This window comes from Salvelinus fontinalis, chromosome 6 (assembly GCF_029448725.1).
Source record: "Salvelinus fontinalis isolate EN_2023a chromosome 6, ASM2944872v1, whole genome shotgun sequence".
NCBI classification, from domain to species: Eukaryota; Metazoa; Chordata; class Actinopteri; order Salmoniformes; family Salmonidae; genus Salvelinus; species Salvelinus fontinalis.
Window position 1 is genome coordinate 68,859,479 of NC_074670.1, and position 23,853 is coordinate 68,883,331.

Consider the following 23,853-nt stretch of genomic DNA (forward strand, 5'->3'; position numbering starts at 1 on the left):
ATGCATCAACCAATTGCATGTAATGGTCAGCTAATACGTAAAATAACTATTCAGACGTTGTAAGATCTGACATGTATCAGTAACGCCTGGGCAGAGGTATACAAGAAGAACGCGCAAACCGTTTTGTTTTGACCTTCCAAAGATGGCGTACATCGATCTACTTTACGGCTTTTGCGACTGATGACGCATTGACGCAGCGCCGTCCCCACCATACATTCAGTTCAAGTATGAAAACAATAAACAACCCTGAGAAACGGGAGATATGCAAGAAGATCTGTCGTCCAGTTTCGACAGAAATACAGCTAAAAGATTAACTGGAACAACCATAGACAAGTTGAAAGTTCTGTACAACGACGTTGGACTCATCGGTCCTGACAAAGGATTTCCGAGAGACGGCTTTCCCTTAGCCCCTTCTAGCTAGCCATGTAGCTTGTTCTTCGTTAGTACACTTTGCTTTCTTTGTTATGCAGTTGCCAGAGGACTGTTTTCGCATTCGTTTTCCTCCATCTCTTCGCTCCCTCACCCTGAACTTGCTGGCCATATGTCTCGCTGGCTTTTCCCCTGGTCAGGCTCAATCAAGAAGCGGGCCTGTCGGTACCTCTTACAGCATTACCTCGGTCACTTCTTGCAAGAACGACTGAGTTTGGAACAGTTAAGTTTGGACCTGTACAATGGTAGTGGTGTCATCAAAGAAATCAACATCGACGTTTGGGTAAGTTAGTGAAAGTAGTAAGGCCGTTTAACTGTCGGGAACAACTGGTCGCTTTTGTGTGTTCCCATGCACCCCGACCCTCAACTAACTTATTTCGCAATTTCAAGACCTGAACATAACAACAATCAACGTCATATCCTCGCTTCTCGTGAGTTCAAGGAACAGCCGTTCCGAGATATTTTTGTCAGCATCTAATTGGAAAATAACTCACCTCATCCAGTGTCGCTGCAGTTCAGTTGAAATATATATGACCAAGTTATACTTAGGTCTTGCAAACGCACTCACTTTCAATCAGCAGAACACACAAACCCATTGCCCTAAGTCATTTCCACCAGCTGTTTATTGTAGGACACGATGTTTCTTTTTCCAACGTCATCTTCCACTCATCTCTTAATTTCTCATCACACCTCCTTTCCTCTCCCCCAGGCAGTCAACGAACTCTTGGAGTCTCTTGGGGCTCCATTTGAGATTGTGGATGGGTTTGTGAGCAGCATAGAGGTGACAATTCCCTGGTCAGCTCTTGTCACCGACCACTGCACCCTCGTCATCTCAGGCCTTCAGATAACATGCAGACCCAAGTACAGGAGCAGTAAGTCTCAGCCTGACAGCCAGTCTGCCTGACTAATGAGATTTTTGTTATTACCGTGTTATTGTTTCTGTTCCTGTCACTGCCGCAGGCCTGTCAGGTTCAGGAAGGAAGTTGTGGTAACCATGGATTAGCTACATTTTAGAATGTTATTGTCAACAAAGACAAATACAGTAAGGTCTAGTACTAGCTAACTCTTTGTTGTAAATGTCTGAGCTCAAGAGAAGACATGTTACTATCCCATGCTCAACATTTCTCAGAGCCAGCTGAATCATGCCTTGTTTTTGTTTAATTGTAGGTGGGGGGTTGGACTCCCAGGGTTGGTCCACATGCATGACCTCCAGCATGCAGCTGGCCCAGGAGTGTCTAAAGGACCCCCCTGAGGCGTCAGAGGAGCCGCCCGCTCCACTGGAGGGCCTGGAGATGTTTGCACAAACTATTGAGACTGGTGAGTCACTGGGTAGGCCTTGTTTGTGTGTGTGGGAGGGGGGCAGGGACTATTTTAAAGTTGTCATTATTGTTCGTGAACTGTCCCCAGTGGTTGGTTAGTGCCTTCTTCTGAAGATAACAACCTTTTCTGTCATTTTCAAACTGATGAGTCAAAGTCATGTACTCTCAATTCCAAGCTTGTGAGATAAGGACTGATATCAAATCACTGGTGTCCCTTCTGGTTTCTTTGTGACCAATATGCTTAGTGATAACGGATGTCCTTGTTTGTGTTATGTTGCAGTCCTGCGTCGGATCAAAGTCACCCTCCTGGACACCATCGTCCGGATAGAGCACCAGCGCCTGGACATAGAGACGGGCATTGCCTTAGAGGTGCACATCAAACGGTATGTTGGTTCTCACCACACTGACATTCTCACACTGCCTGTGTGTTCTCAGGACCCATGGAGAAGAACATATCTGAGAGAGAGAGAGAATGAGAGAGGGAGGAGAAAGAGAGCTGACGTTCTCACACTGCCTCACAAGCTTGGAACTGACATTCTCACACTGCCTGTGTTGGTCTGTCCACCTAACCAGTTTAGAAGTCAGGAAGGACAGGAGATGAGGAAACACTTTAGGCAAACCTGTAATGGCAATCTGTCTCAGGATTTGTCTGTGGATTCAAAGAGAACATCTGAATCTCGGAGAAGCTTCACTATCTTTAGTAGAGCTTGTGTGTGTGGTGGGTGTTTTGGCTGAGGTTGAAGGCAATATAGCGTTATTGTGCTGAGTGCTCTGCCCCCGGTGGCTGTGTGGTGTGCTGCAGGCTGGAGTACTGTGACGAGGCAGTGAGGGACCCCAGCCAGACGGTGCCTGTAGACATCCACCAGCCGCCTGCCTTCCTGCACAAGATCCTCCAGCTCAGCTCTGTTCAACTGCTGTACGAGACCACTGGAGGGCCCCAGGTAACACGCACAGTTTTACATTGACCACGGCACTAAAAACCCCCTCATGTACACACACTCTCACATGCATATACTCAAGTTTGATCCCAATATAACAGACACACACACACACACACACACACACACACACACACACACACACACACACACACACACACACACACACACACACACACATCTTTTAGAGACTAAATATCCACTTATAGATACTCACATAAACTCATATTTCCTCTCACACTCCCCCTAGTGGCTGGCTGACAGACTACCAACCAGTAGTGCTGGTAATCATCCTCTCCTTCACAGGGTCCTTTAAGAGCAGACACCCCTGCCTCAGCCTCAGCCAGCGAAGAGGAGGAGGAGGAGGGTGGTGAAGATAATGAGGAGGAGGGTGGTGAGGAGGAGGAGGAGGAGGAGGAGGGTGGTGGTGAGGAGGAGGAAGGTGACCCTCCAGCCGCCCAGCAGCCCCTCCTCATCGGCAGCTGCTCTGGCTTCATGGAGACCACGGTCAAGATCAAACAGAACGACATGCTGCCTGGACCTAAGGTGTGTGTGTGTTTCAGTGGATTTGTTCAGTTCCTTCCTGTGTTCACTTAAGTTTTCAAGAACCTCTGTTTTGCTTTGGTCCTTTTGCTCTGTCACTGTTATTACAGCCACTTGTCTCTCCTTATCTTTCAGTTGGAGCTGGATGGGAAGGTGGGATGCCTCCACCTGCTTCTCTCCCCAGACCAGATCACTCACCTGACCGACCTTCTGTCTGCCCTCTGCATCGACACAGGTGAGTAAGGAAACTGGTTACCTGTTTCTCCCCACCTGCATTCCACATGTCTTAGTTCCACATCCTCATGTCATTGACAGTGGAACAAAACTCAATTAACTGAACACACTTTGTTTGGATCCACATTTCAGTGTCTTTTAACCATGCACATCTTCATCCACACTGTGTACTGCTGACCATGTATGATTTTCTCCCTGTCTATCCTACCAGAGCCTAAGCCCAGTGGTGCTGGGGTTCACAGCCGTCCCCTGGACTCTGAGGACTTGCGTCTGATAGAGGAGGACTTGAGCAAACAGTTGAGCTCCAGCCCCGGAGATAGAGATCCGGACTGGGACGAAGAGCCTGACATGGAGCCCTACCTCACCGGTCTGGAGAACGGGGGTACGTAGAGGGTAGCTAAATCAAATGTATTTATATAGCACTTCTTACATCAGCTGATATCTCAAAATGCTGTACAGAAACCCAGCCTAAAAGCCCAAACAGCAAGTAATGCAGGTGTAGAAGCACGGTGGCTAGGAAAAACTCCCTAGAAATTATGCAGGACACGTGTACAGTAGTCTGCTGCTGCATAATGTTCTGTGAGAGCTTGGTTGAACTAGACATGTGAAGCATAGTGCTCATTCTCTCTGAGTTTACTTACTTGCTGTCTCGGTCTCTTGCTCTCTTTCTCCTCCCTCTCTCATTCTCTCTCTCTCAGATATGTTCTTCTCCATGGGTCCTGGTATGACTAGCAGTGTGACGTCCACGCGCTCTCTCTCCGACAGCATGGCGTCGTCTACACACAGCCAGGCTAGCTACGCCCAGGGCTTACCACAGGGTCCCAGGCGTTATCCTGTACCAGGATCACTATCCAGCCTGCCCCAGTGTAGCAGAATACCAGGTAACACTCACACTGTCTTGTACACATTTCACAGATAACAAAAACTATACAACTTATGTTATTAACCCCTCCTCCTCCAGGGCGAAGTAGCCAATCAGAGCCACTGAAGCCAGAGGTGTTGCTCCGCCTCTCGCTTGGCGGGCTCACCCTAACCCTACTGGAGCAGGACCCGCCCCCCGGGCTGGACACAGCTTCCTCATTAGCCCAGGTGTCTCAGGTGTTCTTCCGGGAGCTGGCCTTCTTCAAAGACAGCATGTTCAGCGAGAGAGACTTCCACCACCTCAGAGCTAGCTTTGCTAAAGCCTGCCCCCACTCACACCTCAGGTACAAACACACAATAGCCTCTTCAACATTGGCCACCATTCCTCAGATAAATCAACAGACCTGCCCGACATATCAATAAATAATTCTTATTTTGCTCTCTTTTGCTCTCTCTCTCATATCTCGCTCTCCATCTCTGTCCCCTTTTCTTGCTCTCCATCTCTGTCCCCTTCTCTCTCTCTCTCCTCTCTCAGGATGACTGGAGCAGCGGTACAGGTGGCGTGTGAGATGCGCAGTGCAGGTCGCCACTCTCGTGCTGTGACCTCTGACCTGTCCTTCAGTAGGCTAGAGCTGCTTGAGTGTCTCTGGGAGCCAGGAAAGCCCCAATACACTGAGGTAGGAAAGGGGCTGTTATTTGAGATGATCTGAGGGCTTCAACACAACATTCCACATAATACAGTGTGCTGCAGCAAGGGCTAGCATTGCCCAGGATATAACTCTTCCCTCCTTCTCTAGTTGCTCCACTTCCAGCGTGCTGGAATGTTCACAGTGGGAGCTACAGCCAGACCCTGTGCACAGCTACACTACAGTCTCACAGAGAAACACCTGCGCAAGGTAAACCAGGACACTGTGTGTTTGTGTCAGTTGAACATGTTCAAAAGCTAATATGTCATTGATTGTCTGCTTTGGTCTCCTCTGTTAACCTGCTACCCCCTCCTCCTGAAATGTCAATGTCTCTGTATTGCAGGGGAGGCAGCGTGTGCTGCGTAGAGACAGTGTAGTGAGGGTAGAGTTGGGAGAGCTGAGTGCTGAGTTGGACCTGGACATACTGAGTCGACTGGAGCCTCTGAGCAGAGCCTGCAGCCACTGTCCCACACAGACAGGAGGAGGACCCATCCACACACAGGTAAACACTTAGCAAGCCATCAGGCACTAAGAGGCGCCATTTGATAATGTTTTTGATATGCCTGCCTCACAATTGAAGTAAAATGTCAGGTTTGCTTTATGTTTTCGATTGTTTATCTTTGATCATTCTACTCTCCAATCCGTCTCTCAGACCCAGAGCAGTGAGCTGCACTCCTCTCTCTCCCTCCTCTCGCCCCACGCCATCCTCAAGCTCCGCTTCCCCATCCCGGACCTCCGGCCGTACCCCCTCCGACGCCCGCCTTCCCAGAGGGCTGTGCGGCAAGAGAACCTGGTGCTGGAGCTGTGTGACCTGGATATCCGCTCCCAGGAGGGCCCTGACCTACAACCGGATCCCCATGCACCCCCTGGCCCCTCCCATGGCTCCCTCACACAGCTACTGGAGGCCAGCTTCAGTGACATGCACGGTGAGGAACACACACACACACACACACACACACAGTAAAATATACACACAAACAGTAACACTCACATTTTGAGCAATTGTTTGTTCATTGTCTCTCTCAGGAACGTATGAGGGCTGGGAGGGAGGCTCCTTCCCCTGTATCAGAGTCAAGAAGAGTCAAGACTCCATGGCCAAGTGAGTGTGTTTCTGGGACATGTGTTGTAGGGGAGTTTGTTTCACTTGCTGTGTCACTTGGCTGTGTAGATTTAATGTTTTTCAGAAGTCAACGTTGCACATCAACCTACTGTATAGTTTACATCTCTCTCTTCTATCTATCTCTCCCTCTCTCCAGGCTGTCAGTGCGTGTGAGTGGAGGAGAGGGTCTGGGGTCAGGGTTAGGGGGGGTAGGGGTGGGTCTGATGAGAGACCTGGGGTCCATGTCGTTTGAGAACCCCTGTGAACTCCGAGAGAAGACCAGCTCTCCCTTCTCCTCCAACCGCACCATGTTCGAGACTGAAGAGGTACCGCACCATCCCATCACAAACACCTAGACTCCTCTCTCACCCCTGGCCGTCCCTCTCTGGACCAGTTTTCAGTTTCTCACCATCCCTTTCTCACACACAATCACTTCCTAAAGATGTAGGCTTTATTTGACCCACTTTCTGAAAGTTGCGGTCTAACCTTTCCTCATTGCCCATCTCCTCCTCTCAGATGGTGATCCCAGCAGACCCAGAGGAGATGCAACACTTCCAGTCTCAGTGTGTGTCTCAGTGTGTAGTAGACGTCTCTCTGCCCCTGGCCTACATCTTCCTGCCCAGCAAACAGGCCTTCCAGAGTGTCTACAACAGGTGTGTCTCTCTCTTTTTCTGCTTGGTTGCTTATTTGTTTACACCATTTGAAATCTCTTTTTTTCTGTTCTTTCTCTTCGTTCTCCTCTCTCCCTTTCCATCCCTGTAGGATCAATAATGACCTGTTGATGTGGGAAGCCCCTCCCCCCTCAGACCCTAAGAGCGACCACAGCCCCCAACACCGTCGCCAAGACAATGACTATTTCCATCTTTGCAAGTCTGCCTTCAAACTAGGTGAGAACCCCATATTGAGACTTGTAAACCACTTAAAACTGGTCAGACAGAATTGGGTAATCTCTGTGTAGCAACTTGTTAATGTCTTTAGTCTATTTAAAGCTCTGATTTTAAAATGGTTTGCCAAGTGGTGTGTGTTGAGCAACTCTTTAGTCAGCACCCCTGTAGACCATGTGAAATGTGTTGTTGCTCAGCAGTTCTATAACTGTGATGTTTCTGGTCTCTCAGACTCAGACTCCGAGGAGGAAGATGCTCAGTTCTACACAGACAGTGTATCGGCTAGATGCGGGCAGTCGGAGCCGCGCCCTAACCACGATCTCAGCCTGCTCTCCCTCACCATCGTCATAGGGAAGGGCCGCCTCCAAGCCATGACGGACAGCAAGGTGAGCAAATAATGAACCAGCTACATCTTACAATAAATGGGTAGCTAGGTATATAGACTGGAGAGATTTTGGTTCCTGGTTCAAATCCTGACTGGACCTTACTGCCTGAAGGAATGATATTATTACCCAAATTGAATGTATGTGTGTACTATGATTCTTCTAAGGAAGACGCGTAAATAAATAGTTTTCTGTTTCCTGTTTCGCCTCCTTCAGGGAGAGACAGGAAGTCAGGAGGACCGGTGTCACGGGGAGCTCATGTTGGACCTGGAAGGGGGAAAGATGTTCAGCGTGGTGCAGCATCAGAACAACCCCCATCTCAGCTTCCTGTGCTTGGAGAGCAGGAGGGTGGAGCTTTACCACAAAGGTGAGTGGAATGACTCTGTGATATCAGGGTTTAGCTCTGGTAGTACCTTCCTAATCACATGTTGTAGTGTGACAATCCATGTGTTTTCATGTAGATTGTTTTTAGCCATGAGCTAATCTCTTCTAAATGACTGACAGCCCTTACCTCTTTCCTTTCTGGTCACTAACCCTTTTCCTCCCCCTCACAGCTGTAGTGAAAGACTCCCCCGTCCCTAGGCGGTTAGAAATGCCCAGCTTCACTCCCCCAGGACATCTGGACCCTACCATTTACCCCACAGAGGTGGGGGTGAGCAGTGTGAAAGGCAGGGAGACTGAGGTCCACATGTTATCCACGGCTTTCAAAATAACCCTGGACCCTCAGAGGAACGTCAAGGTAACATTCATATCTTCTCATTTATTCTTTGAATATCACCTTTTGATTGCGCTTGTAAGTTAGCTGTGCTTGTGATGTGGAAAGCTTAAGAAATATCACTAACTTAATTCTGTGTTTGTGTGTGTTTCACAGGAGTTCCTGGTCGCCCTTCGTCTCCATGGCGCCACTATGCGACATCAGATGGCACAGACCAATCACAGCTGGCACGAACAGGTATGAGGGAAATGGGGGATCCTAATACATACCAAAGTAGAGAAGCTTCAGGCACATATCATGATTTGACTTTGACTGCGTGGGGTGTGTTTGGTTAGTGAGGCTGTGTTTCTTCATGACAGCTGGTTGATTTTCTGGATGTCATTGATGACCCGATCCTGGGCTACTCATCTCCTGCAGTTATTACCGTCCTACACACACACCTGGCCACCTGTGCCGTGGACTACAGGTACACACACACCAGATCTACATATGTGGACAAAGGAATATAATAAATTAACATAATAATGATTTTTCACTTCTCTCGTGTCTCTGTCTCTCAGGCCCTTGTATCTTCCATTGAGGGTGTTGTTCACAGCAGAATCCTTCTCTCTGTCGAGTAACATCATCGTAGACACTGCCACCTTTCACCTCAGGTTTATCCTGGATGACTCTGCACTGTATCTCTCTGATAAATGTGAAAGTGATGTTGTGGACCTGAGACGAGGTATGCCACACGATTAACTGTACCGCGTGTGTACATCTGCATCTGAGTGTGTGTTCAATTCTAACGCCCTCTCTCTCTCCCCTCAGACTATGTATGTGTTCTGGACATTGATCTGCTGGAGCTGGCCATTACCACATGGAAAGGCAGTGATACAGGGAAACTGGTAAGTTCTTAGCCTGCCAATTTTGTGTGATTTATACATCTGTCTGTGTGTTTGAACTTAAGAGACTGTTGGTCTCAAATCTACTCTGTCTTCCTTTCTCCTCTGCTCCAATCCCCTCCTCTCTCTCTCCCAGTCCCAGCCTCTGTTTGAGCTGCGTTGCTCCAACAACGTGGTCCACCTCCACACCTGTGCTGACTCCTGTGCTGCCCTGGTCAACATGTTGCAGTACCTGGTCTCCCAGGGAGACCTGCACCCACCCCCCCGACACACATCACCCACTGAGATCGCTGGACAGAAACTGCCGGTAAGACAGACAGACCAGTATTTATTATGGATCCCCATTACTCTTCCTTGGATCTGGCAAAATTAAGGCAGTTTTACAGTTTTAAAACATTACAATGAATTCATTACAGATTTCGCAACACACTGTGTGCCCTCAGGCCCCTACTCCACTACCACATATCTACAACACAAAATCCATGTATACGTGTGTGTGTATAGTGCGTATGTTATCGTGTGTGTGTGTGTGTGTATGCATGTGTCTGTGCCTATGTTTGTGTGTCTTCACAGTCCTCAGTGTTCCATTAGGTGTATTTTTATACTTTTTAAAATCTGATTCTATTTCTTGCATCAGTTACTTGATGTGGAATAGAGTTCCATGTAGTCATGGATCTATGTAGTACTGTGTGCCTCCCATAGTCTGTTCTGGACTTGGGGACTGTGAAGAGACCTCTGGCGGCCTGTCTTGTGGGGTATGGGTGTCTGAGCTGTGTGCTAGTAGTTTAAACAGACAGTGCATTCAACATGTCAATACCTCTCACAAATACATGTAGTGATGAAGTCAATCTCTCCTCCACTTTCAGCCAGGAGAGATTGACATGCATATTATTAATATTAGCTCTCTGTGTACATCCAAGGGCCAGCTGTGCTGCCCTGTTCTGAGTTAATTGCACTTTCCCTAAGTCCCTCTGTGGCACCTGACCAACCTGCTGAACAATAGCCCAGGTGCGACAAAATTAGGGCCTGTAGGACCTGCCTTGTTGATAATGCTGTTAAGAAGGTAGAAACTAGGGCCTGTAGGACCTGCCTTGTTGATAGTGCTGTTAAGAAGGTAGAAACTAGGGCCTGTAGGACCTGCCTTGTTGATTGTGCTGTTAAGAAGGTAGAAACTAGGGCCTGTAGGACCTGCCTTGTTGATAGTGCTGTTAAGAAGGTAGAAACTAGGGCCTGTAGGACCTGCCTTGTTGATAGTGCTGTTAAGAATGCAGAGCAGTTCTTTATTATGGACAGACTTCTCCCCATCCTAGCTACTGTTGTATCAATATGTTTTGACCATGGCAGTTTACAATCCAGGGTTATTCCAAGCAGTTTAGTCACCTCAACTTGTTAAATTTCCACATTATTCATTACAATATTTATTTCAGGGGTTTAGGGTTTAGTGAATGATTTGTCCCAAATACAATGCTTTTAGTGTTTTGAAATATTTAGGACTAACTTATTCCTTGCCACCCATTCTGAAACTAACTGCAGCACTTTAAGTGTTAGTCATTTCAGTAGCTGTATTAGCTGATGTGATGAGTTATCCGCATAAATACACACACTGGCTTTACTTTTTCCAGCAGCAGACTAGGACCGATAATGTTTAAAGCTGCGCTGAAGTCTAACAAAACAGCCCCCACAATTTTTTGATCATCAATTTCTCTCAGCCAATCATCAGTCATTTGTGTAAGTGCTGTGCTTGTTGAATGCCCTTCCCTATAAGCGTGCTGAAAGTATGTTCTCAATTTGTTTACAGTAAAATAGCATTGCATCTGGTCAAACACCATTTTTTCCAGAAGTTTACTAAGGGTTGGTAACAGGCTGATTGGTCGGCTATTTGAGCCGGTAAAGGGGGCTTTACTATTCTTGGGTAGCTGAATGACTTTAGCTTCCCTCCAGGCCTGAGGGCACACGCTTTCTAGTAGGCTTAAATTGAAGATATGGCAAATAGGAGTAGTAATATCGTCCACTATTATCCTCAGTAATTCTCCATCCAAGTTGTCAGACACCGGTGGCTTGTCATTGTTAATAGACAACAATAATTTTTTTCACCTCATCCACACTCAGTTTATGGGATTCAAAATTACAATTCTTGTCTTTGATAATTTGGTCAGATATACTTGAATGTCGAGTGTCAGCGTTTGTTGCTGGCATGTCATGCATAAGTTTGCTAATCGTGCCAATGAAAAAAATCATTAAAGTAGTTAGCAATAACAGTCAGTTTTGTGATGAATGAGCCATCTGATTCAATGAATGACGGAGCTGAGTTCATTTTTTCCCAAAATGTAATTGAAGGCGCTCTGAAGCTTTTTACTGTCATTCTTTGTCATTTATCTTTGTTTCATAGTGTAGTTTCTTCTTTTAATTCCGTTTATTCACATGATTTCTCAATTTGCAGTACGTTTGCCAATCTATTGTGCAGCCAGACTTATTTGCCATTCCTTTTTCCTCATCCCTCCCAACCATTCAATTCCTCATTATTCCACATTTTAACAGTTTTTACAGTCATTTTCATAATGGGTGCATGCTTATTAGTAACTGGGATAAGCAATGTCTGCTTGCTCCTCATTACACACCACGGACCAACAAATATTCTTTACAACAACAATAAAGGAATCACTACAAAACTTATTGTATGACCTCTTATACAGTACATTAGGCCCAGCCTTTGGAACTTTGGTTTTCCTAGATATGGCTTCTATATTGTGATCATTACATCCGATGGATCTGGATACCGCTTTAAAGAGAACTTCTGCTGCATTAGTAAAGATGTGATCAATACATGTTGATGATTTAATTCCTGTGCTGTTTATATACATTAGACTAGTATATACTGCCTTAAGGTCTGGAACAGATTTTGTATGTTTGTTCGGATAAATGTTGTGTGAGAACAACTGAAGAGATTGAAACTGTGGAGCGGCAGAAGAGACTGACTCCACTAGCGTAAACTCTCTATTGCAGGAGACTGACTCCACTAGCGTAAACTCTCTATTGCAGGAGACTGACTCCACTAGCGTAAACTCTCTATTGCAGGAGACTGACTCCACTAGCGTAAACTCTCTATTGCAGGAGACTGACTCCACTAGCGTAAACTCTCTATTGCAGGAGACTGACTCCACTAGCGTAAACTCTCTATTGCAGGAGACTGACTCCACTAGCGTAAACTCTCTATTGCAGGGATGGGCAACGTCAGTCCTCAAGGGCCTGATTAGTGTCACACTTTTGCCCCGGCTAACACACCGGACTCCAATAATCAACTAATCGTGATCTTCAGTTTTAGAACGCAATTATTTGAATCTCAACCCCTGAGGACTGGAGTTGTCCATCCCTGATCTGTTGTCTGTGTTTACGTGTCATGTTAGTTGTCAGAAAGTCCCGCCTCCTTGCCACCCTGCCCTCCAGCTGAGACTGCTGAGATCAACCAGTGCGATCTCCTTGATGCTTTGATTGACACCGAGAGGAGCCATCCAGATGAGGATATGGACTCGGGTAAAACGGGCTATTAAATGACAGTGTAGTTCAGCATCTCTAGATATAACATTTTATGTTTTCGTCATTTAGATCAGTGTTTCCCAACTCCGGTTCTCCAATACCCAAAACAGCGCACATTTTTTATGTAGCCCCAGACAAGCACATCTGATTCAACTAATCATCGAGCCCTCGATGAGTTGAATCAGGTGAGTTTGTCCGGGTCTACATCAAAAATGTGTTCTGTTGGGGGTACTGTAGTTGGGAAACACTGATTTAGCGGATGCTCTTACCCAGAGCGGCTTACAGTCCTCTATATACATATAATAGATATTAAATAGAGGATGGTGATCACTCCTGGATATGTGGAATATTTCCTTGTGTGTTTCCAGGTTCTCCCACAGTCCCGCGGGGCTCACCTGTCTCTGTCTACCTGTTCCCCGGGGAGGCTCCCAAGCTCCCCCCACCTGTTGTCATTGACGGGGAGGAATCAGAGCTTGACGGACTGGTGGTGACAGCCACTGAGGTGCAGGCGGATATGATGTCAGAGGAGGGCTCTGAGGGTTCAGAGGACAACGAGGACTTCTGCATCCTAGAGGCTCCTGGGATGGGTATACCTGTGCGTCTCTCTTCTCTATTTCATCTTCATCCCCCTCATCTCGCCATACTACTTACTCGTAGTTCACATGGAATTTAATTATGCGACATGAAGTACTAAACCTATTCTGGTGTCCATGTTCATCAATTCACCCTCAGCCCAGAGACGGGGAGCCCCTGGTAACGGTGCTAACTGAGGGTCCTATCAGGGTGAGGGAGGGCCACTTCTCCCGACCGCGGGGCAGCTCTGACCTGCTGCGGGCCCCCAGCCACTTCCCTGTCCCCCAGAGCAGGGTGGTGCTACGAGAGGTGTCTGTTGTCTGGCATCTGTACGGAGGGAGAGATTTCGGGGGCAAGGCCATGTCTACACACACGCAGCATGGAAACAGGTGCCCATACACACGTATACAGACAAATGCACAGAATTATAATTAATAATGGCGCCGGAGGGGGTGGCTGCCGTTTTACGGGCTCCTAACCAACAGTGATATTTAGTTTTTTTCCACATTGTTTGTAACTCTCATGTCAGGACGTGCCCTCGGGGAGGATCAAAGCCCGACCCCTCATTCTCTCTCTCTACATAGATGTATGACTTTACGACAGGTTATAAATACCTGGTAGAAACTGCCATGCAGTATTGAGAGAGTCTACCAGAACAAAGAACTTATTTTGTTCAAAATTCCTAATCCCCAAAATGGGAGAACTAAACAATATTTATATATTTTTGAGAATGTTGGATTGATTTAAGGGACAGTTATGATGAGTGCGTTTCATTTTGTGATCTCATGAAGGACAGGAAACACACAACTGTATCTCTTAAAGTGTACATTTCCAAGCTGTCAGTTTTACATCTAATTATTGCGAAACATATGTGATTAAACATGAAACTATTTGTGAAAAGATGTAATGTGATGTTAACCTTCTAAATGAGAGAATGGATTTTCATGTAAAGATTAACTAGCCAGTGGCCACACCCATGAACCCAGACATCACATTAGGTGTCATGGACCACCCTTTTCTCTGAAGTGTATAAAACCATCCGTGACAAAATTTACATTTCATGCCAAAGAAACCCAGGGTAAGCAGGAAGTCTCGAATGGTTAAGAAGTCCGAGAACACCGGGACGGAGTTCCCACGTTGGAATGGCTACAATTCTATAGGCCATCGGAGACCATACATCTGTAGTTTGGCTACACGGCTGGAAGTGGTTAAACTCAGACTATTAATCACTACAGGATAGGAGCAAATCTTAGACGTACAATTACTAGTCTGCAGCTAGAAATTACCTAAATCTAGAACGAGAATACCAACAACCGCCGAAGCATCTATCTATGAAAACATTTCCAAATGGTATTCTGAAGTATCCATCCTAAACACCGACAACCACAAAAGATTGTGACTTCTGGGAAAGTTAACCAGAGACTCTACAGGACAATCAAGTGTTTTCAACGGAGAGATAACGACGTCTAAGTGTAAATATGTACATTGCAATTTCTTTCAGAATGAGCGGCTGTTCATGTGCAAAGGACAACGATGACAGCCTATAGGGAGGAGGTCAGAGACCTGGCAGTGTGGTGCCTGGACAACAACCTCTCCCTCAATCTGAGCAAGATAAAGGAGCTGATTGTGGACTATAGGAAAAGGAGGGTCGAACAGACCCCCATTTTAACATCGACGTGGGTCGAGAGTTTCAAGTTCCTTGGTGTCCACATCACCAACAAACTATCATGGTCCAAACACACCAAGACAGATGTGAAGAGGGCATGACAACACCTTTTCCCCCTCAGACTGAAAAGATTTGGCATGGGTCCTCAGATCCTCAAAAGGTTTTACAGCTGCACCATCGAGGGCATCCTGACCGGTTGCATCACCGCCTGGTATGGCAACTGCTCGGCATCTGACCGTAAGGTGCTACAGAGGGTAGTGCGTACGGCCCAGTACATCACTGGGGCCAAGCTTCCTGCCATCCAGGACCTATATACTAGGCGGTGTCAGAGGAAGGCCCAAAAAATTGTGAGACTCCTGTCACCCAAGTCATAGACTGTTCTCTCTGCTACCGCACAGCAAGCGGTGCCGGAGCACCAAGTCGAGGACCAAGAGGCTCCTTAATAGCTTCTACCCCGAAGCCATAAGACTGCTGAACAATTAATCAAATTCCCCCCAACCACCTCTGTTTTTACACTGCTGCTACTCGCTGTTTATTATCTATGCATAGTCACTTTACAAATCACCTCGACTAACCTGTACCCCCTCACATTGACTCTTTACCGGTACACGCTGTATATAGCGTCATTATTGTTATGTTACTTTTTTATTCCATTTTTTTACTTTAATTAAGTAAATATTTTCTTAACTTTTTTTTTTGCACACATAACCCAGCAACAGGCACTTGAATTTGTAAGATTTCTCTCTGAATGATCATCAAGCTCCTTTCTCCCTCCTTCCCCCCTCTCTCTCTAGGGGTCGCTCTGCCCCCTCTGGGATGCGTGGGTCCCCGTCCCGCTCCGCTGCTCCGTCACGGCCTCAGAATTCTTGGCGTTGGGCTGGAGGTGGTGGACGACAACACAACCTGCTCATGGAGATCCAGCTCACCAAGGTAGGGAGACTGTATGTACTGTGTGCACAAGGTGTGTCCATACAGTACTCTAAAGATATTGTTTGCCTTTGATTTTTTTTCTCTGTACAAAATGGAAAGCTAATTCATTTTTTTTCCCCATCGTAAGGATATGTTCAGTTGGAGTGTAGCATAAATGTCAACCAATGCTTTTGTTAACGTGGAGACAACTGGTACTATTAGTTAAATGTGCCATTCCTATTCCAGGTGAGCTTCCAGCACGAGTCGTATCCGGTGGTGGTGTCTGCGGCTGGGCCGTGTCAGGAGGGAGGGGTGCCTGGGGTGGGGGTTGGCGCGGTGGGCGAGCAGCCTCTGTCCCGCCAGGTGTTCATCGTTCAGGAGCTGGAGATACGCGACCGCCTGGCCTCATCCCAGCTCAACAAGTTCCTCTACCTGTACACAAGCGAGAGCATGCCTCGCAGAGCACACTCCAACATGGTGAGAGAAGAGGGTTTTTATAGCCATTTACCATTATTTACTTTTTGTTGTGAAAGTCCGTTTTTAACAATGATTTTAATTTACAGTGGAATTATAAGCTTTTTCAAACAGAAATTTGCATCCTGTAGCTCTAATTCCAAAAAGTTCTAGGACACTGTAAAGTCCATGGAGAATAAGAGCACCTCCTCTCAGCTGCCTACTGCACTGAGGCTAGGAAACACTGTCACCACCGATAAATTCACGATAATCTAGAATTTCAATAAGCATTTCTCTACGGCTGGCCATGCTTTCCTCCTGGCTACACCAACTCCGGCCAACAGCTCCGCACCCCCCACAGCTACTTGCCCAAGCCTCCCCAGCTTCTCCTTCACACAAATCCAGATAGCAGATGTTCTGAAAGAGCTGCAAAACCTGGACCCGTACAAATCAGCTGGGCTAGACAATCTGGACCCTCTCTTTCAAAAATTATCCGCCACCATTGTTGCAACTCCTATTACTAGTCTGTTCAACCTCCCTTTCGTATCCTCTGAGATTCCTAAAGGTTGGAAGGCTGCCTCGGTCATCCCCCTCTTCAAAGGGGGAGACACTCTAGACCCAAACTGTTATAGACCTATATCCATCCTGCCCTGCCTTTCTAAAGTTTTCGAAAGCCAAGTTAACAAACAGATCACTGACCATTTCGAATCCCACCGTATCTTCTCCGCTGTGCAATCCGGTTTCCGAGCTGGTCATGGGTGCACCTCAGCCACCCTTAAGGTACTAAACGATATCATAACCACCATAGATAAAAGACAGTACTGTACAGCCGTCTTCATTGACATGGCCAAGGCTTTCGACTCTGTAAATCACCGTATTCTTATCGGCAGACTCAATAGCCTTGGTTTTTATAATGACTGCCTCGCCTGGTTCACCAACTACTTCTCAGATAGAGTTAATTGTGTTAAATCAGAGGGCCTGTTGTCCGGACCTCTGGCAGGCTCTATGGGGGTGCCACAGGGTTCAATTCTCGGGCCGACTCTTTTCTCTGTATATATCAATGATGTCCCTCTTGCTGCGGGTGATTCCCTGATCCACCTCTTCGCAGACAACACCATTCTGTAAACACATCTGGCCCTTCTTTGGACACTGTGTTAACAAACCTCCAAACGAGCTTCAATGCCATACAACACTCCTTCCGTGGCCTCCAACTGCTCTTAAATGTTAGTAAAACTAAATGCATGCTCTTCAACCGATCGCTACCCGCCCAACTAGCATCACTACTCTTGACGGTTCTGACTTAGAATATGTGGACAACTACAAATACCTAGGTGTCTGGCTAGACTAAACTCTCCTTCCAGACTCATATTATGCATCTCCAAACCAAAATTAAATCTAGAATCGGCTTCCTATTTCACAACAAAGCCTCCTTCACTCACGCTGCCAGACATACCCTCATAAAACTGACTATCCTACCGATCCTCAACTTCGGCGATGTCATTTACAAAATAGCCTCCAACACTACTCAGCAAACTGGATGCAGTCTATCACAGTGCCATCCATTTTGTAACCAAAGCCCCATATACCACCCACCATTGCGACCTGTATGCTCTCATCGGCTGGCCCTCGCTACATATACGTCGCCAGACCCACTGGCTCCAGGTCATCTATAAGTCTTTGCTAGGTAAAGCTCCGCCTTATCTCAGCTCACTGTTCACGATAACACCCACCCGTAGCACGCGCTCCAGCAGGTATAACTCACTGGTCATCCCCAAAGCTAACACCCACTTTGGCCGCCTTTCCTTACAGTTCTCTGCTGCCTGTGACTGGAACTAATTGCAAAAATCGTTGAAGTTGGAGACCTATATCTCCCTCACTAACTTTAAGCATCAGCTATCTGAGCAGCTTACCGATCGCTGCAGCTGTACATAGCCCATCTGTAAATAGCCCACCCAACTACCTACCTCATCCCCATAGTGTTTTTATTTACTTTTTTGCTCTTTTGCACACCAGTATTTCTACTTGCACATCATCATCTGCACATCTATCACTTCAGTGTTCATTTGCTAAATTGTAATTACCTCGCTACTATGGCTTATTTATGCCTTACCTCCTTACTCCATTTGTACACACTGTATATAGATTTTTCTATAGTGTTATTGACTGTACTTTTGTTTGTCCTATGTGTAACTCTGTTGTTTTTTGTCGCTTTGCTTTATCTTGGCAGGTCGCAGTTGTAAATGAGAACTTGTTCTCAACTGGCCTACCTGGTTAAATAAAGGTGACATTTTTTTAAATTAAGTTTTCTATGATATTGGGTTGTGATGTGCTCTCTGTGTGTCCCAGTTAACAGTGAAGGCCCTGCAGGTGTGTCCAGACTCAGGTGTAGGTGGTCCAGAGTGTTGTTTAAGAATCAGCCTCCTCCCCCTCCGACTCAACATCGACCAGGATGCCTTGTTCTTCCTGAAGGATTTCTTCAGTAGTCTGGCTGCTGGAGTTAACCCCTACCTGCCTATGGATCCTGCAGCTGAGGGTGAGCACCATCACTGTGTTTTTTTGTACTCTACAAAAAAGCTTTTTGACTGCTCAGGTCACATGGATCAGGAAAACAGTCATACATAGCATTAATTTGTGGTGCTCTGTATCATACACTATATATACAAAAGTATGTGAACACCCCTTCAAATTAGTGGATTCGGTTATTTCAGCCACACCTGTTGCTGACAGGTGTATAAAATCGAGCACACAGCCATGTAATCTCCATAGACAAACATTGTTAGTAAAATGGCTTTATTGAACAGCTCGGTGACATTCAACGTGGCACTGTCATAGGATGCCACCTTTCCAACAAGTCAGTTTGTCACATTTCTGCCCTGCTGGAGCAGCCCCGGTCAACTGTAAGTGCTGTTATTGTGAAGTGGAAACATCTAGGAGCAACACCGGCTCAGCCACGAAGTGGTAGGCCACACAGGCTCACAGAACGTGACCGCCAAGCGCTGAAGCGTATAGCATGTAAAAATTGTCTGTCCTTGGTTGCAACACTCACTACCAAGTTCCAAAATGCCTTTGGAAGCAACGCCAGCACAAAAAATGTTCGTTGGGAGCTTTATTAAATGGTTTTCCATGGCCAAGCAGCCGCATACAAGTCTAAGATCACCATGTGCAATGCCAAGCATCGGCTAGAGTGGTGTAAAGCTTAATGCTATTAGACTCCTGGAGCAGTGGAAACGCGTTCTCTGAAGTGATGAATCACGTTTCATCATCTGGCAATCCGACGGACACATCTGGGTTTGGCAGAGGCCAGGAAGAATTCTACCTGCCCAAATGCAGTGCCAACTGTAAAGTTTGGTAGAGGAGGAATAATGGTCTCGGGCTGTTTTTCATGGTTCGGTCTAGGCCCCTTATTTCCAGTGAAGGGAAAACTTAACGCTACAGCATACAATGACATTCTAGACGATTCTGTGCTTCCCCAAACTGTTGGCACAAATTTGTGAGGCCCTTTCCTGTTTTAGCATGTTAATGTCCCTGGGCACAAAGTGAGGTCCATACAGAAATGGTTTGTCGAGCCTCCTGAGTGGCGCAGCGGTCTAAAGCACAGCAACACAGTGTTGCGGCATCACTACAGCCTGGGGTTTGATCCCAGTGTATATATCCTCCTCAACCACTCAATACTTTCTCCTATTATCTTCACTTTCTCTCTCTGTCCTCTCACAGTAAAGACAGACCCTTCTCAGAAGCCCACTGAAGATGGGGTCATTGGCACAGAGACCACATCTGGTCTGGGTCCTGACCTCACTGCTTCTGTAGAAACCACCTATAGTGAGCAGAGCTCCTCGTCCGCTGGCTCCACCTCTTCCACTGATCAGCCAATCTACTTCCGGTAATTACTAACTTAATCCTCCCAAAAAGTATTAAAAAAACAAGTCTATTTCGAATGTCAATTATTTATTCATTGTCTTTCCTTTCTAAGGGAGTTCCGTTTCACCTCTGAAGTCCCCATCTGGCTTGACTACCAGGGCAAGCATGTGGTCATTGAGCAGGTGAAAGGACAAAGGACATTTTAACTGTGATGCTTTGTCAGTGAACTCATCTCTGTGGTTATGTTATGGCACACACTTGACCTTTGCACTGTGATTGTTTCCTAGGGAACGTTTGCAGGGATTCTTATTGGTCTGGCCCAGCTGAATTGCTCTGAACTGAAGCTGAAGAGACTCTGCTGCCGACATGGGTACAACAACACTAACTCTGTGGGGTTTCTCGGTAGTCTGAAGCAAGTGTCTTTTTCATAATGCTTTTCTCTATCTCTTCCTCCCAGACTTCTAGGTGTAGATAAGGTGATTCAGTACGCTGTCACTGAGTGGCTGACAGACATCAGAAAGAACCAGCTGCCGGGCATTCTGGGAGGTGTAGGCCCCATGCACTCTGTAGTTCAGCTGTGTAAGTACAGGAAGTGACGTCACTTGTATGGTGTTCTTTGTTTCTTTGCCGTTGTCCCTTTAGTAGTCCCTGAGTTATAACCATAGTAATAGAATTGTTCTCTTGCAGTATGTTTATAGCTAGCCTACTTTCAAAACCTAATTTAGTGTTGATCTCAATAGTTTTTTTTTGTGTAACTTTCTCTCTCTCTAGTCCATGGAGTGAGGGACTTGTTCTGGATGCCCATAGAGCAGTACAGGCGGGACGGCCGCATTATCCGGGGTCTTCAGCGGGGGGCAGCATCCTTCGGTACCTCCACTGCCTCTGCTGCTCTGGAGCTCAGCAACAGACTGGTGCAGGCCATACAGGTACTACTGACCTCTGACCTCTAACCACAGACTATTAGCAGGCAACAGACTGTCCGTAGGCCACACAGCGGTAGAATACCAATCATACGTGCAGCTCACATAGACATATAGGTTGAAACAATGCATCCCATGTACTACACACCATACATGTTAATACCACTATTCTTACAGTCATGTATCATAGATTGTGGCCAAAGGGTTAGCATACCTAAACCATGTAGGAAAGAACTGAAAGACTAGAAGCAACCATACATGTAGAAGCCACTGGGACCAGTAATACAGATTCCTCCATTGCTTTGATGTGCTTCACTCTCTTACAGAGTTGTAATAATCCTGCTCTTTCTCCTCAAGGCCACAGCGGAGACTGTGTATGACATCCTATCCCCAACGCCCCCCCTGAACCGTTACATCACAGAGGGCCGGCCGCCCTCCAACCAGCCCCGCCGCGCCCACCAGCCGGCCGACCTCAGAGAGGGCGTGGCTAAGGCCTATGACACTGTCAGAGAGGTAGATGTTCTACTGATAAATAAATAAATGTGTTTAAATCAACCAATTTAGAATGACAATAAAAGGCCTAACACTCACTAACACTCTGTTTTCTGTCTGTTTCCCAGGGTATGATGGACACAGCTCAAACACTATGTGATGTGGCGTCTCGCGGGCATGAGCAGAAAGGTCTGCCTGGTGCTGTGGGCGGAGTCCTGCGGCAGATCCCGCCCACCGTCGTCCGTCCCTTAATAGTGGCGTCCGAGGCAACGTCCAACCTACTGGGGGGCATGCGGAACCAGATCAAGCCAGATGCACGGAAGGAGGACTTCTTAAAATGGCGCTCCGACGAAGGCCAAGAGTGATGATTCTGGTGGTGGCTGGGTTAAAGGTTAAGGATATGGTGGTGAAGTTATGTGGCTGAACCGATGAAGGGAGTGAATGTGTGAGTGAGTTTAATGCAAAAAAAACTAACTACTGCGGAGTGATTGACACCCAGTATTTTATGTGGCTCCAGATGGATTGAGATACATTTTTTGTTTTCTTTCTTCAACGCAATCAAATAGTTCAGTTCACTCTCCTTGCAGCAGTATGTACATGATGCAGATACTCTACCTTTTATTAGTACGTAAACATATCACTGTCATTCTGGGTTGACTTCTTGTTTAGCTGTCAACGCTGACAAAGGGCATACAGGGCTCTAGTCTAGTATAAGGTCTGTAGTAGGTGGGATTAAATGTGTTAATCAGTAGCTCTCCCAGTCTTCAGTTGATCAGACTATGGGCCGGTTTCCCAGATTGAGATTAAACCTATTCCTGGACTGAAAAGCACCTTGAATGGCGATCCTTAATTGAGCATGCATTTTAGGAGTAGGCTTAATCTGAGTCCGGGAACTCATTCTATTGGAGGGTAACATCCTCTATTCCTTTGAGATTTGGATGGAGGAGACTGAAGAAACTATATTATAGTGGCCTTTGCTGAGATCCTTACAAAGGTTAGGAATGTCATAGTTCCTCAACTCAAAATGCAACTCTGTGATTGTTCTATCCTAGCCTGTACACATCCCCACCCCAGTGTTTGTGCCATAAGCTTTTTCAATGCTGAGTTCCCTGGCCTCTCCCCCTTTTGGTTTAAAATCAATGTCTGCTTTTATTGCCTTCCTGAAACCTATACTTATCTCTCTGTATGCTTACTTGTTCATATTTGACCAATGGACACAATGGCCTGGTTGTATTAACTAAAATGCAGTCATGGGAGAATATGGATGATGAACTGAACAAACTGGAGAAATGTCCTTTCCTCTATGTCAAATGGCTTTCCTTGCTTTTAATGCTTGCCAGCGTTTGGTCATCCAATTTGTACTTACTGTTTTGTCAGAGCAAGATGTCCCCCTCAGGGCCTTGAACCTTATCACAAGTCTAGTTCCTTCCTCTCAACAGAAAATGATCTTGTTCGTCTCGTTAGTTGCCTTCCTGCGTTTTTTTTATTTGTATTTTTCTAATTATGTTAAACACTAGTATTAATTAGCATATTCATTTTCAAAATAACAGTGTTGGTGGGATGTCTGAAGGGTTAAGACATGGGGGAAATAAGGGGGTTTGTGGTCAAACGTTTTACATTTTTATCTTTTGTTCAATACTTTTAAGGGATATATGTTTAGGTATGTGTGTGCATAAAATTGAGTTTGTGTGTGTGTGGGTGGGTGGGTTAGTGGTTTCTTGTGAGGTTGACCCTTTGGTTATATTGGTCACACCTCTGTGTTAGCCGGCAGATCCAACCCGCTTGCTTACAGCTGCACTAGGACCTGATAGCATACATTTGTATATTAAGACATTGTGGAGCCGGGGGCACGATATGGCTAGGAAAACATGCCTCAATCCAGGAAAGAGAAATGTTTTGGTACTGCAAATTGTCCCATTATCCTAAGAAGATGTTCAATCTTCTTGGTGTAACAGTAGGGATAATGGGACAATTCGGAGTAGAACTCATTTCTCATCCCTGCATTGAGGTACGTATTCCGAGCCATATCTCCCACCGGCGCCGCGTTGTCCTAATTTACAGAGGAATGCTGTCCGACCCTAGTGCAGCTGTAAACAAGCGGATCGGACCTGCCGGCTAACCTCTGTGTATTTACTATATCATATCTGTAAGAATTACCTGTATAATATCAAGACAATGAGTACACATTAATACAAAAAATAAAACATGAATATAAAAAACTTTACATAGTTTTGTGCTTTTTTTATATATATTTTTTTTACAGTTGACAAAATAAATAAAAGATTGTGCCATGCTATGTTGTTTTAGGTCTCTCTTTATGTTGTGGTGTCTCTCTTATCATGTGTGTTTTGTCCTATATTTTTTATTGTTAATCCCAACCCCCCTCCCCGCAGGACGACCAAATAAGAATTTGTTCTTAACTGACTTGCCTAGTTAATTTATATTTTTATCTGATTTCCGGAAACCATTTGTA

The 23,853-nt window shown here is 46.1% G+C and overlaps 1 protein-coding gene across 1 annotated transcript; it reads left to right on the forward strand.

The window, feature by feature from the left end:
- Positions 1 to 20: 20 nt before the first annotated feature.
- On the forward strand, positions 21 to 23,604 carry atg2a (autophagy related 2A). The gene is made up of 39 exons (XM_055927501.1): positions 21 to 712; positions 1,139 to 1,301; positions 1,597 to 1,746; positions 2,029 to 2,131; positions 2,551 to 2,689; positions 2,993 to 3,232; positions 3,365 to 3,464; positions 3,675 to 3,845; positions 4,162 to 4,344; positions 4,425 to 4,668; positions 4,860 to 5,001; positions 5,122 to 5,220; positions 5,354 to 5,512; positions 5,663 to 5,936; positions 6,037 to 6,109; positions 6,267 to 6,435; positions 6,626 to 6,762; positions 6,872 to 6,996; positions 7,225 to 7,379; positions 7,593 to 7,743; positions 7,931 to 8,115; positions 8,248 to 8,328; positions 8,451 to 8,557; positions 8,652 to 8,815; positions 8,902 to 8,978; positions 9,112 to 9,282; positions 12,380 to 12,506; positions 12,878 to 13,104; positions 13,242 to 13,471; positions 15,543 to 15,678; positions 15,904 to 16,134; positions 18,457 to 18,643; positions 19,825 to 19,990; positions 20,081 to 20,150; positions 20,256 to 20,338; positions 20,426 to 20,547; positions 20,740 to 20,894; positions 21,246 to 21,401; positions 21,509 to 23,604. The coding sequence occupies exons 1-39, from the start codon at positions 542 to 544 to the stop codon at positions 21,743 to 21,745; spliced, it is 6,060 nt and encodes a 2,019-aa protein (XP_055783476.1). The 5' UTR covers positions 21 to 541; the 3' UTR covers positions 21,746 to 23,604.
- The last annotated feature ends 249 nt before the right edge of the window (positions 23,605 to 23,853 follow it).

What these genes read in the sequence shown, in the direction of transcription:
- atg2a (XM_055927501.1), top strand. Translation starts at nt 542, where the DNA reads ATGTCTCGCTGGCTTTTCCCCTGGTCAGGCTCAATCAAGAAGCGGGCC. An exon ending in AGACTCTGCTGCCGACATGG is followed by an intron (nt 20,339 to 20,425) that starts GTACAACAACAC and finishes TCTTCCTCCCAG; the next exon opens with ACTTCTAGGTGTAGATAAGG. An exon ending in CCTATGACACTGTCAGAGAG is followed by an intron (nt 21,402 to 21,508) that starts GTAGATGTTCTA and finishes TCTGTTTCCCAG; the next exon opens with GGTATGATGGACACAGCTCA.